This window comes from Cinclus cinclus, chromosome 3 (assembly GCF_963662255.1).
Source record: "Cinclus cinclus chromosome 3, bCinCin1.1, whole genome shotgun sequence".
In the NCBI taxonomy this organism is placed as follows: domain Eukaryota; kingdom Metazoa; phylum Chordata; class Aves; order Passeriformes; family Cinclidae; genus Cinclus; species Cinclus cinclus.
Window position 1 is genome coordinate 66,343,769 of NC_085048.1, and position 21,166 is coordinate 66,364,934.

General features: G+C 40.0%; 1 protein-coding gene across 1 annotated transcript; it reads left to right on the forward strand.

Annotated features, from left to right (window-relative positions):
* The first annotated feature begins 2,167 nt into the window (after positions 1–2,167).
* Positions 2,168–16,933, forward strand: OPN3 (opsin 3). Its single transcript, XM_062488941.1, has 4 exons — positions 2,168–2,519; positions 12,616–12,935; positions 13,885–14,136; positions 16,664–16,933. Exons 1-4 carry the CDS (start codon positions 2,168–2,170, stop codon positions 16,931–16,933), a joined length of 1,194 nt encoding a protein of 397 aa, XP_062344925.1.
* Positions 16,934–21,166: the final 4,233 nt, after the last annotated feature.

The window sequence follows — 21,166 nt, forward strand, 5'->3', positions numbered from 1 at the left end:
GCTTTGCCTTTGACCTGATGATACAATGAAACAGCACTTCTTTTAGTTGTGCCTCATGTAAGAAGGGACACTGCATGGAAGACAAATGGAACTCTGCTTATGAAGTATCCAAGACCACCTGAATAACATTAGCAATTTGACAGTATTAATAATGCGACCGTTGCAAATAAAACATTGCAGAGATTGCACATACATAGATCTACTTAGTTTTGCTATGAAAAAGCCCAAACCAGGAATTCTGAGATATGATCTTCATAAAATGGAAGGTATGGGTTCTCTTATCTTCTATAAATCCAAAGATATGTAGAGGGAGTATTTCTGACAGGTGCTGTAGTGAAATACCTCTTAGAAACCCTAAGTATGTAACAGAATTTGCTAATGGACACTATGTTGTCTGGCATGTACTCCTCACTACATTAATTTTTCCCCATTCTTCTTCCCCTCTTTTCCCTCCTTTCATTTTGCAGGGATAGAAAGATACACAATTTAAGATTTTCCTTTACAGGCAGATGATAGAGATGTCTTGTTCTCAATGAGGTGTACTATTAATTTGGTACGGTCATGCCACAATTAGACTCCTAGAATGCAGTGACTGTCCTAAACAAACCCATAACTGTGTATTGACATAATACTTTTGCATGCAGTCTGTCATGCATAGGTAAATTTCTTCTGTGGATGAGGAAAGACAAAATCTTGTTTTCCCTAAAATCGATGTTTAATGATGTGGTATATTACCAGAAATTTTGGAAGGTCATGTGTTCTGTAAATACAGCTTTTATGCTAAAAAACATATAATTGATTTCGAGAAAGGAAGCTGCTCCTTCTTTTGCAATGACAAAAGCCCTGTCGACCAGTGATGAAGAAACAGACTGAACTAACTTTTTAAAGTAAGTTTAAATTACTGATTACATTATATACGAGGGATTTAATATAATGGATCATAAATAAAGTTAACATCAATAAGAACAGGCACTTCAATCAGTGTTTAATTTTTCTGCAGCAATTTTTCATATAAAATTTACTGCCATGAGCTCATAATTTGTACACAGGTTTGCTTTGAAAGACATCAAACCTACCTCAAATATCCATGTTTTCAGTTGCAGTTCATCCTTAGTCTAGACCATTTAATACCACTGTGTATAAGAAAAAAAACAAAACAGCTATTTTTTTGACAAGACTTGTATTCATTAAAACATTAAAGTTCTGTTGCTTTCACAGCTGTTTTTGTTTGGATTTTTTGGGTTTTGTTTGTTTTAAACTAAAGTAGCAACAGACCTAAACTGAAAGTTTTCTCTGGGCTTTTAAGAAGGCTGCCACATACCAACACATATTAAAGCAAACAAACGAGCTGTCTTCCCGTGAGGAAAACCGATGCTTGATCTGGCGAGGTGTTTTGTGTGTGTAGAACCATGGTGAGGAGAATTCCCTATGAAACACTCCGGGGTGGGCTGGGTTTGCAGACAGTACAGGCACGCTAACACAGCTGAGACTCAGGGAACACCCAACGTTAAGAGCAGCCAGAGCTGTACACAGGCAGCCACCGTACAGCACACGCTGGAGACAAAGGTATAAAACAGGCGAATTCACGGTGAAAACTATGGTGCCTTACTTGCCCCATGGCTGAGAAAAAGCAATTATTCACTCACAGCACAGCTTTGCACGGGCCACGGTGTTGCCGGGTCCCTTTGCGGAGTTCCAACTCCTAGAGACAAGCTGTGAGCCCTGCGGGGAACCTCCTGAGAAGACACTACTGCCATAACAGGAGTCTTCACTGGCAGGACATCTGGGGAAGAAGCCCAAATGTCGGTTCTGTCTCTTCCCGGAGCTGGTCGCGGAGCAGGTCTGCCCGAACGCGGCCCCCGTGAGGAAAGCGCTGCTAACCGCAGGCACAGGCCACCCAAAGCGCACAGAGGGTTTTAAAGGAAGAGAGAACAACCACATCCCGGCCACAAAGGGGCTGCTCACCGCGGTAAGAGGGCACGACGAGCCGTTCGTTCCGAAGGAGCCATACCCGGGCCCGCCCCGGGCCAGGGGAGGCCGAGGCCACTCGAAGGCGCGCCCTCCGTGGGCGGGGAGGCAGCGGGGACTCCTCCTCCTGCCCAGAGCACCGGCGTGCGATGGGGCCGGGAGCGGGCTGGGAGGCTTAGCCCTGCGCCGGCTGGGAGCCATGCCCGAGGCAAACGGCACGGGCACCTCCAGCCGCCCGGAGCCCGCGGCGCCCGAGCAGGAGGTGCCGGGCGAGCGGCCCCTCTTCAGCGCCGGCACCTACGAGCTGCTGGCGCTGCTGGTCGCCACCATCGGCATGCTGGGCTTGTGCAACAACTTGCTAGTGCTGGTGCTCTACTACAAGTTCAAGCGGCTCCGCACGCCCACCAACCTCTTCCTCGTCAACATCAGCCTCAGCGACCTGCTGGTGTCTGTCTTCGGCGTGAGCCTTACCTTCATGTCCTGCCTGAGGAGCCGCTGGGTGTGGGACGCCGCCGGCTGCGTCTGGGACGGCTTCAGCAGCAGCCTCTTCGGTGGGTGCTGGGGCCGCGGGCGCCGCCTGTCCCTCCCTGTCCTGCTGGGTCCGTCCCTGCTCGCTCGCTTGTACCGGCGGTCCCGCGTTCTGTCCCCGCTTCCCAACCGCCCCAACCGCTCTCTGCCGGCCCCAGCCGCTCCCGCTCCGTCCCCGCTTCCCATCCGCCCCGACGGCCGCATCCCTGCCGCTCCCGCGGGGCAGTCCGGCCCGGGGGGTTCAGTTTCCGCCCTGGCTGGGGTGGGGCGGGGGATGTGGGGTGTGTGGAGCCGGCGCTATTTGGTAAAAAGAGAGCGACAGTGCTGGAGAAGACGATCCGAAGGGGGAAAAAAAAATTATTCGAGAATCAGCTTTTCCGACCTCCCGCTTTTGCCTATGTAAAGTGTAATGGGACATCTAGGGAAAAGGGCAGCAGCACTGTTGGAAGAGGTCTCGGGTTGGCTGAATGATGCGCAGAATTCATGAGCATAAACCACTGTATTTTATAGGACGAAGCTCAGCAGTTTATGGATAAGGAGCACGTATAACTCTGGGTGTAGGGTCAGCAGTATTCCACCTCCGTGGAACAGGTGGAAAACTGCTCTCCAGCAGCCTTTCTTAGTGTTGCGACTCGTCTGTTTATAAAGCTGCCACACGCAGTGTGTGGCAATGCCTTGAATTTCCTTATCCATATGTGAAATTCGGGTACCATCTTTCAGTCATAACGGTATCACAGCTGGGCTTTGGGAAACCACTGATTCCCGTGAAATTTTAGCACTGGACTACAGCATTTACTCTATTTCCATTTTCAAAACCTGTAAGCTCTTCACTGCTTTCCTTTCTGAAATGCATATCCTTTGCAGAAATCTGCAGAATAGGTTGCAGTCCAGCTATGTATATACAGCCTTTTAAAAGGAATAATGCTTTTTCTTTACTAGTAAAGGATGCTGCAAAAGAAGAAACTCATGTTTCTGACCAGTAATGAACTCTGAAGCTCATGTTAGATACTTCTTCTGGCAGAGGTGTATAAACTAGGGGTCGATCACAGTGCACACACTGGACGTGAATACACCGAAAATTGGCTCTACGGTGACACATTAAAGTCTTCAATAAGCTTTGTAGCTTTCCTGCATACATAACCTTTGTTTCACATGGCTCTGTGGTCTGCATTTTGTGGGCTACTTACTGTGTGAAGGTGCTTGGTTGCTCCTGCTTGATTTGACTGCTACTGCATAGTGCAGCAAAAATTTTATGTCTTGGAAATTACGGTGGGTGAAGTCTGTAGTTAATCATTTGTGCAGTGTTTGGTACCAGATAATTTCTGCAGTGCACAGCTCTCAGACATTTGTGTAGCAGCTGTTGGTATCAGGGAAAGTACTAGAGAACCTTGCTGGCATAAGGTTGTCTCCATCATTCAGCCTGTTCAAATCCTTGAGAAACTCAATTACTTGTCTGCCAAACAGATGCTGCCAGACAACTGAACGTTAATCTTACACAGGGGGTGTAAAGTACAATTCTGTTCCTACCTTTATCTCTTACATATTATACTGACTATTTCTGTTGGAGGCATTTTCTATATATGTTCAAAAATTAAGATACATAGTAAGAGTAAAAAACCAGCCTATAATAATCTCCTACCATCTTCAGAAATAGTAGAAATAGAAACAATGAGGTATATAAATTGGTAAGGAAAGGGCTTGATCACATGGGACTTTCAATTTCTGTTTATTTTGAGGTGTGCTACATAATTTGTTACTATAAATATATTTAGTGCTGATGCTTTCCTGCATCCCTCTATTTAAGATTTTTTTCCCCAAAGAATTGTAGGCAAATTCATTGGCCTTGTCTAGACAGTAGCCAAGTTAGCATCTGTGGTTTGTAAAACTACGTCTTCCTGTGGTTGGTCATGCTGTGTTCCTCTTCCATAATGTGTTCCATTGGGAAGAATTTTTTTATTACTGTTATTATTAGAAAAGTTTATGTTTGTGCGTAGTTCATCATATGGAAGTGGAGAGTAAATGCACAACTTAACGTTCAGGAATGATGCCTTAGCTTACTCTTTCAGCATGTAAAGCAATAGAAAATATTTGACTTGGCTATCATAGCTCATCTGATAAAGTGATGTCTAATTTTAACCTCTACAATATTGTTTTCATATTCTCATCTAGAAATAGAAGGATTGTTCTTTCCTGTTTTTGAAGATAAGTGGTTTCCCACCTGCACAGAAAAGCAGAGGCATGTCAATGCTGAGGAAAAAAAATTACAAATTATGCCTCACAGATAGCATCATACTCTGTTTGCCATCTGGATTATTGCTACCATGGCTTCTATTTTCATTTTGTAATGTGTTCATGGAAAAAGCAGTAATTTGAAGGTTGTTTGTTTGCTTGTTCCTGTTTGGTAATGTTTTGTTGTTGTTGTTTGGGATTAGGTACTTTGGTTGGATTTTTCCCTTTTGTTTGTTTGTTGTTTTTTTGTTTGGGGATTTTTTTTTTCTTTTTCTTTTTTCTTGGTTTTTATTTGGGTGGGTTTTTTTGTTTGTTGGTTTGGTTTTGGGTTTTTTGCCCCTGGTAGTGATGAAGACACTGATTAAAGATTTCATTCAGAGTAACCAGGTATTGTATTTATAAATATTTTTCTCATATATAACAGCCCAAATCAGCTGTTATTTTGAGGTGTTGGTGGTAGGGAAAGTAATGTAATGGAAGTCTTACATGTGTGTTACTTAGAAGTGCTTTTGAAAGCATAACACTCTCCCCAGCAACTTCTGGGAATACAAGGTACATTCGTTGATCAGAAGACGTACAAAATGGACAACTTTGAAAAGTGAAATTCTCTAAGCAGAGTACTCACAGCTCTGCAGCGTTCAGTTGCTCAGTAAGCCACAGTGACATAATAAAGATGTTTCTAGAATAAAGTGGTGGTAGCTCTGACACCATGGAAATGGAGTCTATTAAACCATAACAGATCATGTGAGGTTACCTTAGTGGTGTGGATATGTCCTGGGGTTGGACCCAGTCTGGCTTATTTTAGATGAGATGACCAAAATTTCTTTATTTATAGCTTTGTGATTTCATTCTTGGGTATTCAGTCTTACTTTCCATCCTTATGCATCTCTTTTAATCAGAAGAACAGCCCCTAAGACCCATGTGTGGTATAAGTTGTTCTCTGCATGTGTTAACTTATAAATGAGAGGTTCTCCTGATAGTAAACAAGTTTGGGACAAATTATTAAATCTGTGCTTTTGTGTTTTGTTTTTTTTAGATAGGATTTTCACTTTAAATTCAGAGCTAATTTTCAACTAATTTTAAAAATCATATTCTTCCTAATTACTGTAGTTAATCAGGAATCATGTTGAAAATCATGAATCAGAAGCTTTATTTAAAATTTTCATGTGTTGTTAGGCTTTTCCTCATACTGTTTTGAAAGCCAAGATCAAGGTATTTCTGTGTTCCTCTTAAGGATTTCAATATGATTAAATACATAGGCAATACATATGCTTAAAATAAACCGGTAGCATCTATATTTTCAGAAGCCTTAATAACATAATAATGACAACTTTTCTTCCCCCCCTTATAGATATGATGGCACTCTCTACACTTCTAATAATTTTGCATTGAAGAATTGAGCGTTTTCTTTGTAAGAGTGCTTCTCATTTTGCCAACCAGTTGGAGGCATGTTAAGAGCCAGAACTTGGACAGCCAGAACTTCACAGTCTGAAACATTTAAGTTGAGAGGATGGCAGCAGAACTACAGATTGTCTGTCTAGGAATAAGTGGTTGGTTTTTGTGTTCCTCACAGTAGTCTACTTCTGCATAACTTTATCGTGAGACAAGCCCATGCAGTAACATCTGCTCCTGAGTTGCATTGCACAGCCCAGAACCTGATGTTTGTGCTACTTCCTATGTTTTCTGTGACTTAAAAGATTTTCATCGAGCCTTTAGAATATGCAGAGACCTGCTTGCTACAGTGCAAAATGGATAATTTTGACTACTGAACATCTGTCCTCATCACACAAATAACAGTCCCTATTATCTTTTACTCATTAGAGTCTGAAGTCAGGATACAGTTTAGGTACATATCTTCATAGCAAAGGCTGCAAGAAGGGTTTGTTTGTTTTTTTTTCTCTACTACAAAGCCATTCTTAGCACCTCATATATTAGTGTAGAGAAAATGACATAAATGATTACCTGACAAGTCTTGGTCTAAGCCTTTGTTATGTAGCTGTCTGTTTTAGACACTAATCCCAACTTAATTTTGTTTCACTGAGTTCCAGTGTTTATTTTGTTACAGGTGATGTATCCTGGTGTGATATGATAACTGCACATCAATTAAGGGATGTATTTATACCATAAGGGTCAATGTTCTATGGAGGTATACAGTCAGTATATACAGGTATATATGCTGGCCCTACTGCATCTGCCACCCTCTCTTTATGTAAAAAGCTTCTAACTCTTTCCCTGTCTGTAGTCAACCAAGCCATAAGTAGTAGAGATCTGTGTAATCTCTTTATCTGATTTAGAGTTCAACTCATATCTGAGAGGTGTGCTTTCTATCACTGACAGCATAGCTTTTTGGTTATGATTTCCAGAGAAGACATCTGACAGCTAAACATACCCAAAAGTCTTGGTTAGCAGACATAGATAATTTCTTTCTTCAGGTAAGAGGGTATAGGGTCAGGATGCCATGATCTTTGTGTATATCTGCTGGGTTGTCACAGATATTCAAGGGGTTTTTTTTTTGAATGACAGTGACTGTCAAAACTTGAGCTGCACAAGAGAAATTCGTGTACTGCTCACCCCAGCCAGTGTGTGTCTGCTTTAATGCCTTCAGCACATAGAAATAGGCCCCGAGGGTTTTGAGGTAAGCTAGTCTTATTACGTGGATCATACATACATAATCCCTCAAGCACAAATCACTTCAGCTAAAATTAATGGTAGCTAAACAATTGGCCAGTACTGGTGTTCTAACACCTTCTAAGTTCAATTGTGCAGAGGAAGAAAGGAGTGGAAAAACTGGTTAGTAACAGGAATGGTCTTGAGGAACAGGCACCAAAACACTTTATCTGAGGCGGTCTCTTGACAGAAGATTCCACAGTCAGGGTGTGCTCTGGGCTAGACTTCATATCATTAAACCTTGTTTGTGATTGAAAGGCTGCTGTTACTGAAGTGTGATGAGAGACCTCTGTCCTTCTTTACTGCAAGCTGGTTTTGTAAGGGTAAAAAAAACACCGCCAGCTTTTAATGTCAAATTAATTAAATGAATGAATTATTTTTTAATTTCAATTATTACATCCCTTCTGGACAAATTACCATTGCAGCAGCTAGATCTCGATGAGCTACCAAATCAATTTTGTTATCTGGGTGTATACTCCATTCCAGTAATGTGAACTAGAGGATGGGAAAAATTGTAAGAGTTTTACATACTCAACTCTCCTGTGAAAAGCTACTGTGTGTACAGCTGAGGTTCTTTAGTTTGTTTGTTTCAAAGCAAGCTGATACCACCATCACCACACCAAACAAATACTGAAGTAAGGACTAATTGCTTGAGAGTGTCTTGTTGTTGAGTGGCTTCAGTTACAGCCTGTTCATCTAAGGCTCTTCCCTGCACAGGGACAGTGATGTCCTGTGTCACCCTCTCGCATTACCATGTATGTTATATGCACTGATTTAATCTCACTAAAAGCATTTTCTGTTATTACTCAGCAGATAGTTTTAGGATCTTGTGTTACAAATAGCTGGAGGCTCAACCAGCATGCTTTCAGCTTTAACTTTTTTTCCCCAGAGCGAGTTAATCACTTGGAATATTGAATCTGGAAGATGTGATTTATTTCACCATATTTAGAGGACATTTTAGAGGACAGCTACATATAAAATATACTTGAAGTCTGTTATGTTCAAGAGAAGTGATTTTTCACCTGCCTAGACTTGAATGCAAATGTCAAAATTGCTTGAGAAATTAGAAGTGATACATAGCTGGTGCCTAAAACTTATTGTAATGCCTAATTGCTGAATTCAAATAGACTGGTTATGTATTTTGTAGTAGAAAACTAGAGAGTGCAATAAACCTTTTTTTGCTATGGATAGGAAGTTCCTTCTACTAAATTTTTGCTGCCTAGGTTTTCAGATGTGAAAAGAGATGAGGAGGGATTACAGAAGGGTTGCTTTCTTCTGTGATTAGGTATGCAAAATAGTCATTCAGCACTTGAATGTAGGGCAAGGATTAATTGATATAGAAAAAAATATGGCCTTTGACAGAAGCCACGGTCTTGTCTCAGAAATGGATCTTATTGGCTACATTATGCTGCAGTTGCTCTGTAGAGATGCTCAGTCTTCGGGAATATTTGATATCACTTCTGACCGAATTATAGGCCGTGCTTGGGGCATGGGCTCGATATTAAAATAAGGTGTATCTTGCAGGGAGAGGGCAGAAGCTGTTGTGATTTTTCAAATTTGTTGAAACAAACACTTCAGAAGGCACTGCAATATTTTTCTTCTAATTAAGGATTTTAAAGTTAGAGTATACGCATTGTATGGTATAACACAATGCAGCATAGCTGTGTTTTGCTCTCTTCTCTGTGATGATCTACACACTATGCAGATTGAAGTATTTAATGATGTACCCAGAACTGACTCCTGGAAAAGCCCAGAATATGGAAGAGATAATTACCACATACTGTACATTATCATATCTACACTAAATGCAGTATTTCAGTAGGAAAACAATAAAAAATGGCAAAAATGAGAATTTTCTTCATAAAAGTCCAAGTAACAAGAAGTAGCTTGTCACTGCTCCCTGATTCTGTGTGGCTGGCTGCTGGAGAGGAAGAGGAGTTGCAACATAAAAATTGCAAACCTGTGGCTTAAGCAAGAAGACACTTCAGTTTTCCTACATTTATCTGCAGCTTCAATGGTAATGACCCCATTTGTGCTAGGTAAAACTAGCAGCAGTTCCTAAACACGAAGAGTGTTCATGATTATAATCAGCACTTATAGGTAGGGGTATTGTCTGGATGAGAATCTGTATATCATACGTGCAGTCTCTGTAAACACTGGTCAGTGAAGTCTTTCAGAAAAGAGCTATAGAGAGTGAATTGCTGGTAGAGTAAACCAACCCTCAGAATCCTGGGTCTTAGCCTTGAATCAAAATATGCAGATCTCCAGTACATCAAGAAGCATAACAAAATTTGTTTGAGATAAAAAGTAGAAATTGGTTTGAAATGTGTATTTTTGCTAAGAGGGGCCTAATAGCCAAACAATAACTGTAATGGCTTTCTGTAACAGATTTGTTTTTTTAATCAGCACAGATTTCATCATATTAAAATAAGCAACTCACTCAGGATGAAATAATTTCCAGAAAAGCTCCTGGAGAGAAGTGGGGGCAGGGAGTGAAGTAAAATTCAATGCTTCCCTCTGCACTAGACTACAGAAACTGAATGAAACATAGAAAATGGAGCCAAACGCATGCGTAAATCATATGTATCTTGTGCTGTGACCTGCATTTCCTGCCTCATGTCTGCGTGCTGCCACACAGTCCTTGAATATCAACAGAACAGGGATTTACATTTTGGTGTGTATTGTCCAACAGGCTGTCCAAGGTCCCATTTACAGTTCAGGGAGGAAAATTCAAGTGTGTCTTTGAAGGGCAGTGGTTTTATACCAAAAGGGGCTTGATAGAGCATTGTTCAAATATGTATGTGCACAGGCTGATTTTTAGAGATATTGAGCATCCAGAGACTTCCTTGAGAATGTCAAGGACTCAGGAAATTATTGTACTTTCAGCCAAGCATGTGTGCTTTTGATTACTTTGTTAGGGCTAGAATTCAGCACTCATAAAAGGGATGGGGAAGTATTAAGACCACACAGGGACATTAGTCATTGAATACCATTCAGTGAAGGAAGGTGGTAAGGAGCAAAAGGTTAATTTAAGTATTCTGACTCATCATCCTGAGGAGCTGCTCTTTCTCTCCACTGATCAGACAAGGCTGCAGTGCACTATATAAGCAAACCCAGCCTTTAGTTGAGTGATGTGATTTTCCTCCATAAGCATGTCTGTGAATGACTATCATAACTGTCAGGTAAACTTTTGTAATACATAATTTTTAGGGAAGATAAATGGAAGGGGAACTTGTTGCCTTACCTTGTGTTCAGGAAGTAGACTGCATTTGATTGGATAAAGCACTTACCCGAGCCAGTGTAAGTGTAGAATAGTACCTATAAAACCCTGTAGTCATTTTCTAATGCCTACTAATACTTTGGTTATGAACAATGAACACATTGTTCAATGTATTTTCAGCACGTTTGGTCACAAAAAAAGGCACGAAGGACAACTTTTCAACTTAATTTTAAAAAAACCAAAAAGCCCACCAACAAACCCAACCTTAGGTCTTTGGAAACCTGGCTCACGTTTGCTAGTCCAATTTCAAGCTATGAAAGTGAAATTCTACAATAATGATTTGTACAAGGAAAAAATGCACAAAACTAAATGTGAAAGGTTACTGTATGGCTAACAATGTCTACGTCTTTTTGTGATGAAGATTTAAAGATAACTAGGAGAAAAGTACATTAAAAAGATTTCATTTTAAAGAGATCTATGAAACAGTGTGGCATGTTTTCTTCTAGAGAAGGCAATTCTCTTAAAGTTTTCTAAGCTCACCTCTTACAAAAAAGGGAATCCTTTTATAACTTAAGCATAAAGTAACTTTCTAAAAATCCTAAAGGATATCCTACTGGTAGATCGACAGGGAGGCTATGTGTTGCTCTGGATTTTGTCACTCTTAGTCGCCTACATAATATCCATCTTGCTGGTCCTTCTGTAATTTGCTTTCATTAAATGTTTATCCTTTTGTCAAAGTGAAATTAGGTTTCTGCTGAGTAAAAATTGGTTATTCTCTCTTTGGTAGTGAAATCTGCACAGTTCATCTTCTTACAGCTGTATACATGCACATTATGGCACATGTGGATGTACTTGGAGAAATTAAATGCTGTGCATATGCATGAAAAAATACCTGTGCCTTGTATTAGGTAAAATCTATATAGATTTAGACATAGATGTCTGTATAATCTCTCAGAACGCTGTGAAATACACCCTTTTGTTGTTTAAGAGCCTGTATTTATCAGCTTGATGACTGAATCATAACAGATTTCAGGTGTCTGGTAGTGGCCTGATGGGCAATTTGGATTTTGATCATCAAATGTTACAGATCATTGAAAAAAATCCTTATAGTCTAATCAAGACAGAATTGCCTTGACTTCATGAAATTATAAAAGTGTCTGGACAGAGTAATACTGACAGCTGAAGATAATGTGTGACGATAATGTATGTCATAACATGCTCATAATTGTGTACTGGGTTTGAGATGGACAGAAGAGAGTGCATAAATAAACAAGGAGTGATATTTTTATGAAAGCAGCAAGATAGGAAAGGACACTCAAAATAACTGAATGTCTTTCAGATGGGACACCTTCAGCAATGTAATGCTTTGCCTTCCTGGTTCTTTTTGGAACACAAAACCTTCCAGGATATCTTGAAATACATTGGAATTATTCTAGTAATTTTGTTCACATTAAAGGTGCAAACCTTTGCTTTCAGTTGCTGAAGGCTTTCTTTAATTTCAGTCTCAACTTCTGACTCCCTAATTTTCTAAGAGATTTTTTTATTGCTGATTATCTCTGTTTTATATGAAAACTTTTTCTTTTAAAAACATTTAAAAACAGCCAAAGGAAAACGCAAACCCCAAAGGAATGTATGTATAGCAACAATGAACCCTAGAGCAATTGCCAGTAGAAAAAAACCTGAACCCTGCACCATGATACCTCACTTAATAAAGTAATGTTTAGAAAGAAATATTCACCTGGTCTCTTTTTCCCTTGTCCCACTTCTTAGCCATTGTACATTCTGGATCAGATGACCGTGTCCTACTCTGAGTAGTTTGAAGTTGGTGGTTCTGTTTGGCATAGTAGTTAGTGAATAATGCACAAAAAGTCTTATTGGTGTTAGATTCATGAGCTAGGTCATTTTGAGCTAACCTGCTAGCAAAGGAAACATTTATCAAGGGGAATTCAGTCCAATTTACAGTATTTATGAATAATTTAATTGTTTTTCTTTATTTTTCTCAGGAATTGTTTCAATTATGACTCTCACTGCTCTTGCCTACGAACGCTACATTCGCGTGGTCCATGCAAAAGTGATTGACTTCTCTTGGTCCTGGCGGGCTATCACTTACATATGGCTGTACTCACTAGCCTGGACTGGAGCACCTCTTTTGGGCTGGAACAGATACACACTGGAAATTCATGGATTAGGTTGCTCAGTGGACTGGAAGTCAAAAGACCCAAATGATACCTCCTTTGTACTCCTTTTTTTCCTTGGCTGTCTAGTAGCACCTGTTGGGATCATGGCCTATTGCTATGGTCATATTCTGCATGCAGTAAGAATGGTAAGTTAGTTCCAATAAGACTTAATGTAGTATTATCAGTGAAAAATATTTAAGCTGTATATTAAGGTTGGATCCAAGCCAAATTTGCACTCTCATTTCCCATTCAAACTTTTGAATATTTGATGTTCATCTATGTCAGGTACCACTAGATAGGTTGTAGTATTGGGAGAGAACCAGCCTAGAGCTACTGAGGTCTATTTGTTGTATGGTTTTAGTGGGAGGAAGCAGGGAATTGCTTATGCTTACTAATCCACATCAGATCCTCACCTGAAAATTCCATCCAAATCCTTAGTATGAGAAAGTGTTAATGATTCATATTCTGTGGGTAGTTAGTTTGGACCCAGTCAAGTTTATGGTCAACAGTATTGGCACAATGGATAATTCATGGAATATGTTCATGTATGTATTATATCTTTTTCTTATTTTATAACTCAGGTAACATGGGAACCTGCTGTCTAGTATTCTGCTTTAGAGATTTAGGATAGAGATTTAGGTAATATTAAGGTAACAAACTATGTGACAAAGCAGTACAGAGAAATCTATTAATTTTCTTTTCTCTAAAGATTTTTTTCCATGAATCTACAGGACTGTCTAACTAGTCATAGGACCACTAATGTAAACTGAACTTGCTTATGCAATAGCTGAGGGCAAGTTGTTTTTCTAAAGTACTTATAACTGCAGCATGCTTTGTTACATCTCTGGATTTGTTGTTTTCTAGTAGATCGGCTATTCTGTTTTTTTCTCAGCTTGTATTTTTACAATTAATGTAGAGAATAAAATCTGAGAAACATGATGTAAACTTTCAGAAGAACTGTAGTTTAAAAGATAAGGTGTATGGTGTCTGTGCCTTAAACCAAAAGAGTGAGTCAGTTACTTATAAATAAATGTAGAACTATCCAGGTTCAAGTAAAACATAAATCTATTTTATTTTGCCTTCTTTTCTCTACAGCTTCGCTGTGTAGAAGATTTCCAGACAGTTCAAGTGATCAAACTTCTAAGATATGAAAAGAAGGTGGCTAAAATGTGTTTCTTGATGATCTCCACATTCCTTATTTGTTGGATGCCCTATGCAGTGGTCTCCCTCTTGATAACATATGGCTACAGCAACCTTGTAACTCCAACAGTAGCTATCATCCCATCTTTCTTTGCCAAGTCAAGCACTGCTTATAATCCAGTTATCTATATCTTCATGAGTAGAAAGGTAGGTACATTAAAGGTTTTCTTGTTTGAATTATTAGTAGCCAGTATCATAGTTGTGGAGTTTAAGTCTGATGTACTTTAATCTGAAAATTATTTTAAAAATTTTAACAGCTAGGATAAATGGTGGCAGTCTAGAAGAAGTAAAATCCTGATGGGGCTTAAATACCACCAGATTAGAAATTTAATTTGCTTGTATGTGAATTCAAACATTTAATTCACAAAAGGGATGGGAAAAGGTGTCATAATTTAAATGTCTAGTTTTGACAGTTTACCTGTGAAATGGATTGCTACTAAAAGACCTCATCTGACTCACTCCCTTACCACAGTAGAACTCCATCAGAGAAAGTTGAAAATAATCAGTGTCTGTCCTTTAGGAATAAAAAAAGTTGCCTTTGACTTCTGTGTTACAGCAATACAAGGACTGATAACTGGAAGTGTAACATCATAAACCTCTGAAACCAAGATAGTATAAAGATATCTGCAGTTTAATAGAATCCCCTGACAAAGGGTAAAAATCCATGAATGATTGCTGGAGGAGTTTTGCTGAGTTTTCCTTACTTTTAAACCCATTACAGAGATGGACTTTTCTGTGATTTCTACACTGGCTTGCAGTTGCCAGGCAGCAGCCTGCAGGGAGAGGCAGAAGTCCAATCAGCCACGCAGGCAGCCAAGCAAAGCCTGAGTGCAGCTCAGGTCACGACCAAGGGCAAGGGGGAGCTTAAATGCTTTCCTGAGTAAAAGCAGGTGGCCTGCAATGTGGCCTCTTGCAGTTCTTCCCCCACACAGCAGGCTGATCCACAGTTACACGGCTGCATAGTGTCAGAGTTGTCCTGGATATGGGAGGCTAGCAACAGTCACCTTCAAAAACGCTTTTTCAACAGAGTGGTTTTTTAAATATGCTGGCACTGACTCTGCACCTAGTTGTCAGGCTGAATATCTTATCTGAAAAAACATTTTGTGAGTTCTGATACCCAGCAGCAAATCAAACTTTTACCAGGTATAATGCCAGTAAAGACACAGCCAGGATAAGTATCAATCATCTGAGCACACTTATTGGAGATGCATTGTGAAGTATTTTTCTCTTGCCTCTAATTCCAGATTAGGACCATAATGATAATGTTTTTGCTTAATGTTTTTTGATTATTTTACTGTCAGAAGGAATCCTAAAACAAGTTCTCTAAAATAGCCTTCCTTTATCTGACCTGGTTTTAACATGTTTGCACTTTCTAACTTCTTTGCTACTCTAAGGCAGACCATTACCTCCCAAGTTGTCAAGGCTTCCACATGACCATTCTTTCTCTGTGATTATCCTTCTATGAGATCTTGTAATTGGCTAGGTTCCTTTCCCAACAGGACAGACCTATTGCCTTGCCTGTGTCAGAGCAGGATTAATTTTCCACAGCAAAACCTTGTTCTAACTTGGCATGTCAGATTGGCTCTTGCATGGTATCTGGGAAAACAGAGGCACTGGCCATGCAGGATAATACAGAGTAGTCCTTAACACAGGTAAAGGGAAGGCTGTTAAAAAAATGTCCTACCCCCTTTTCAGAGAAAAGGTGCATCATTTCCCACCTGCTCCTGGTTGTTTGTTGTGTTTGGGGTTTTTGTGGTTTTTGTGGTTTTTTTGGTATTTTGATTGGTTGACTGAAGTGTTCTTCATACATTCCAGGCAAGTCTTGTTAAAGGTTATTAAACAAAGAGGAAGTTGCCCTCTTATTTCTTGTAGAACCAGAGTTCTTCCCCCAAAGGTTCATATTTGAGCTTTAAATATGTGCAGACATGGAACTACTGAATGAATGCATCCTTTCACCCTCATACCTGGACTTTTGTTTTGTTGAAGGGGAGACCATAATTAGAGAATTAATACAGTGCTACTACTCAAAACTCCATTCCATGTCCTGGTGTGAGCTTTCACCGAATACCTCACATTATTTAGTCACACAGTAGAACAGACTTCCAGTGTCACAGGTAGCTGCTGGTTATCTGGAAGACTTCTGTTCCATCCATATTCAAGGGGAACATTTGACTTCTGTGTTACTAACCATTGAAATTTCATGTTGTATCTGTGGCAAAAGCTTTTGTGAAAATTCCAGACCCTGGAGTTACTTAAAAGGAAGAAAACATCCCTTTGAATCTCCTTCCTCCCTTTGTTCCTTCCCTCTGTATCCTCCTGTGGAGTGTTTGTGAGAATATTCTTTCCTTGATGGATCCTAATGTGTGATTTTTGAATATAGAAACAAAACCTGTAGCACACTTTGGAACCTAGTCCTCTTGTCTTTTGCAGATCCTGTAGCTGTAAAATATTCAGTTGCATTTCAGTACCCCCTGTTGGCTTGGTGATCCTCTTCAGATGTAGAGAAAAGAAGTACCCACTGCAAAGCCACTGTGTTTTGTTACTGAAACTCACTCAGAAGATATGCAGAAGTCTCTTATTTTGATTCATTTAGAGTACTGTGCCCTTCACTTGGTTATAGGTGATAGTGAATGCTTAGGAAGCTGAACATCATTCTGTTTATTCTCTCTTGCAGTTTCGACGCTGCCTTTTGCAACTCCTGTGCTTTCGCCTGATGAGATTCCAGAGGACAATGAAAGAGACACCAGCAACAGGGAGTGACAAACCAATACGACCAATTGTTATGTCTCAGAAAGCAGGGGACAGGCCAAAGAAGAAAGTGACTTTCAGCTCTTCCTCTGTAATTTTTATTATCACCAGTGATGACACTGAGCAAATTGATTACAGTAGTAAACACAATGAGACAAAAGTAAATGTCATCCAAGTAAAGCCATTGCAGGGATGAGCTGAAGAGACATGAGAATGAGATGGATTTCAGCCACTAGACTGTTGATGCTAGAGACTGGTTTCAGTGGCAGTGTCTGTGGGTTGCCAAAGGAGACCACATTCTTAAGCTGTGAAACACTGAAGGGATTCAGCATCTGGAGCTCTCCAAGTAGTTCACTTTTGGTCACAATTCAAAAATCTCTCCTAAATGTTGATGGATGTCATTATTCTGAATTTTCTTAAAGCATATTTTATGATTGCCATTCAGAACTGCTGGTATTTTAATGTTTTCTGTATATTGAGCCTTCAGTGATTAATTAAATGGATCTTATTTATATAATTTTGTTCTCAGTGAAATGTTTTTTCCCCACCAACTAGGACATGATCTGCTTGAAGGGAAGTACTAGGATCTGAGAAAACAATTGTATTTCAGTGTTTATTGATCTTTCTAAAGATCAGTAGAGAGCTTGTAAAGAGAAACTACCCACTGTTCAGATTTAGGAAGGTAAAATTTGAGTAATTAACAATAACAGTGTGTAATTCTTTATCAGTTGATGTACAACATATTTACCACACTGACAATCATGTAACAATATATGAAAACTAAACAGTAGAAGTTGTAGTAAATATCTTATCTTAGGTACTCTGTTTGAAGTGCAGTGAAATCAGCCAGAACTTTATGAAATGATTTTCATTGAAATAGCAAGATTTCATTTCCTTTCAAGAAAGGAAATGAAACAAGAATCAATGAATGAAGTGAAGTGAAAAGATGAAGAAAGGAAATATAAGGAAGTGAAACAAAATTGAAAAAAAAAAAGGAAAATTCTTAGGAGAAGTTAAATTTTTGAAATGGAATTAAGTACAGTGAAATGAGCCAAAACTTCATGAAGTGATACTTACTGGAAGAGCGAGATTTCATTTCCTTTTGTGAAATGAAGAAATTTCATCAGGACAGGGTACTGAGATTGCTCACTCTACACTTTTGGAATCTGGGCCAGCCATGGTGATGGGGATCACAGCAGGAGTGGCAAGGTGCCATTAGGGTTTGGGTTAGGGTTCAGAGAGCTGGAGAGCATACACAGCTCCAGGAAAACTGGGGCTGGAAAAGGTATGCCAAGGTGATCGTGGCAGGGAACCAAATTTGCTGCTCCTACATCTTTCTAATCTGGACCTTCCATGGTGATCAGAACCTCAGCCCCTGTGACAAGATGTCACTAGGCCTAGAGTTGAGGTTAAGAGAGGAAAAGAGCCTAGAGCTGCAGGGATACTGGGGCTGGAAAATGCATGCCAAGAGGATTATGGCAGAGGTACAACATTACTGCCTTCACACCTTGTAGATTAGGGCCCTAAATGGGGATGGGCACCTCAGCTACAGCCCCAGGCTTGCTAAAAGGTTGGTGTGAAAAAAACTAAATTTGGAATGGAATGGAACGGAACGGAACGGAATGGAATGGAATGGAATGGAATGACTGAAACTTCATTAGATGATACTCACTGAAATTTTGAGATTTCATCTCCTTTCATGAAATGAAGAATTTTCATTAAGAGATTAAAAAGTGTAGAGCTGGCAATGTGGACACCTGCTGTGATGCCCCTGCAATGCCTTTTTGAGTGTCAGTGTCCCTGGAGCTGTAGGCTGAATTAACAACCTCAAACTAAGGTTTTTTAACTGTTGGCAGTAAGTTTTTCTTGTAGCCTCTCGTTGGTTTTGTAAGTGTGGCTCTGTGAAGTTAGTGTGCTGCAGTCCTATTTACTCATCTTTTAAATATAACTATTTTCTGTACTTACTGCAGCACTGTTTCAAAATTCACACCCTGCTACAGAATATAACTGTTGTGAGTGAGTCTTTCAGTATCATCAGGTTATTCACAGTTTTGTCATACTTTTAAAAAATTGAAAGTCCATCTTTAGACTATTCTAGTGTCACAACTGGAAAATTTATTTCAGTGTAGTTGGAAAGACCTTTCTCTCCCATTACAGGCAATGGACAATGGTTAGAATTAGCATTTGAACAATCAGTTGTTCATTGAGTAACAGAACTGTGGACTAAGAAATAGGAGAAGAAAAAATTGGGAAGGACAGAAGGATAAGAAGGGATGATAAGGGTATATAATTAATTAAGATTTTAAATAAATGAGTTGGTAAGAATGTTCATGATCCTGTTATGCAAAGGGAAATGATGGGTGTGGTGAGTACCATGATTACCTCAGAGCCAATTAGTTTGTCTTAAGAACGTTCATTGATTTTGTGCACTAATAGAAAAATACAATGATTTAGCTAAAATTTAATTTAATCTGCAGTTGCAGAAGCCTGAGTTTACTTGTTGCCTCCCAGCACCTGGTGTGTCAAGACTGTTGGGAGGTATTTCAGCATCTCCTTTGTTCTGGGGAAGGGATCCCCTCTCACCCTGTATTTTGAGGCAGTCATGAATCCTGAAGCGGTGCCCACTGACTTACCAGTGCTGGGGGGCTTCTGCTGCTGTGCTGCTTCCCATGGAGGCAAGAAGCTGCAGGATGGCAACAGATCTGCTCCACAGCCATGTGACTGACCTTCCTCCTTTTTCACCTCCCAGAAGAAACCAGATTTGTGCTGAATGCATCTAACTTCATGCAGAAGAGTTGGGCCTTACACTATTAAAGACTTTTTTTTTTAATCACAGTGATTACATCAGTATTCACAAGCATTCCCTTTTTGCTCATGCCCTGCATAACTTTGTTCTGCTGCTGTTTCCTGCTAGAATACTGCATCAGCTAAGTGAATTGGATATGCAACCACTATACTGTGCTAAACCATCCAGAAAGAGCAGCTTTTAAGAATACATTTACCCTTGGCTTATATAAACAACCTTCAGCTCAAGAAGAGAATTTGACTGTCTAATATCCAGAGGTAAGAGATGAGAAAAATCTGGCTATGACTATGGAAGGTTTCACAAACTCATATTTGATGCACATGTAAAGATCTCAGTTTGAAAATATTTGCAGTTGAGTATTTTTTTGTCAGTCTGTGTCACCACAGTTAAGGAGTGTTGTTGTTTCTCATGAAGGAAAAAAAGGAGGGGGAAGAGGATGGAACTCTCCCAGGGGATGGGAATGCCTGTTCCTGCTGCTACTTAGGGTTTGCAGTAGGTGCCCTTTTGGTGTTAGCCTGGTACTTACTCATGCCCCCGTCCCTCCCTCAGTGGCAGCAAAAGTGGGATGAAAAGCAGGAAGAAGAAATGCACAGCTGATCTCCATTTTCTTCTGCTGCAGGCAAGAGCTGCAGCCTTTGAGTTCCACTTGCCTGATGCCCAAGGCTGCCTCTCCTGCTGCTCTCACCTGGCTCTGCATTCCATTTTTCCAGGTCAAACATAGAGAATGCTCTTTTCTTGCTCTCCCCTGACCAGATTAGTATTGAAGGAAAACTTGTAACACATTAAATCTGAAGAGGAAATTGAATTAATTTTTAGTACAAATGAGAAGGCACATTATTAGCAACAGTCTCGGCATGAAGCGCTGCCTGGCCCTGGATCTTTTTCTTCGCGTTTCCTTGCATTTTCCAGCAGTGTTTGCGCACCCTCTTGTGGCTTGCTCAGCCTGGTGCCTGCTGACTGGAGAATGAGCCTGGCCTCCTGAAAAACTTGCTTTCCTTAGACATTTCTTCTGCATACAGGAAGATTCAGTGTTTCATGTCTATTGTATTTCGTTTTTACTGCATATACTTCTGTCTTTGAAAAATTATAGGAAAGAGATATCTGTAACTAATAGGAAATCTGGCCTGTCATAGTGATAATTTGAGGACCTTATGTCTTTGTGCATTCTGGAGAATATAGATTGTGTAGGCATGGCACTGGAGAAGCATATTAAAGTACTTCTAAATAAATTTTGAGCCTTGCTGAACCTTTCCCTGAGGGAAGGTAAAATTCCATCTGTTGCTTCTCAAAAGAACCTGAGGTCTGCTCTGTGGGGGAATAAAGTGTATGTGCATCGATTAGCCATGCTGGTTTTCACCACTCTATCTTCACAGATAAATGATTAGACCGATGCAAGGATATAGCATATAATTATCAAACCTTATTTAATAGGTTTTCTGCCACCCTCTTATTTATCTCTCTTAACTGAAATTCTGTTATATTAGCTTCCAGGTGTAACTAAAACAGGCATTTGTTTCTGTGATGGATTACATGGATGAAGGTATTGAGGTTTTCATCAGTAAATTTGCAGATGACACTAAGCTAGGAGCATGTGTTGATCTGTTGGAAGGTAGGAGGGCTCTG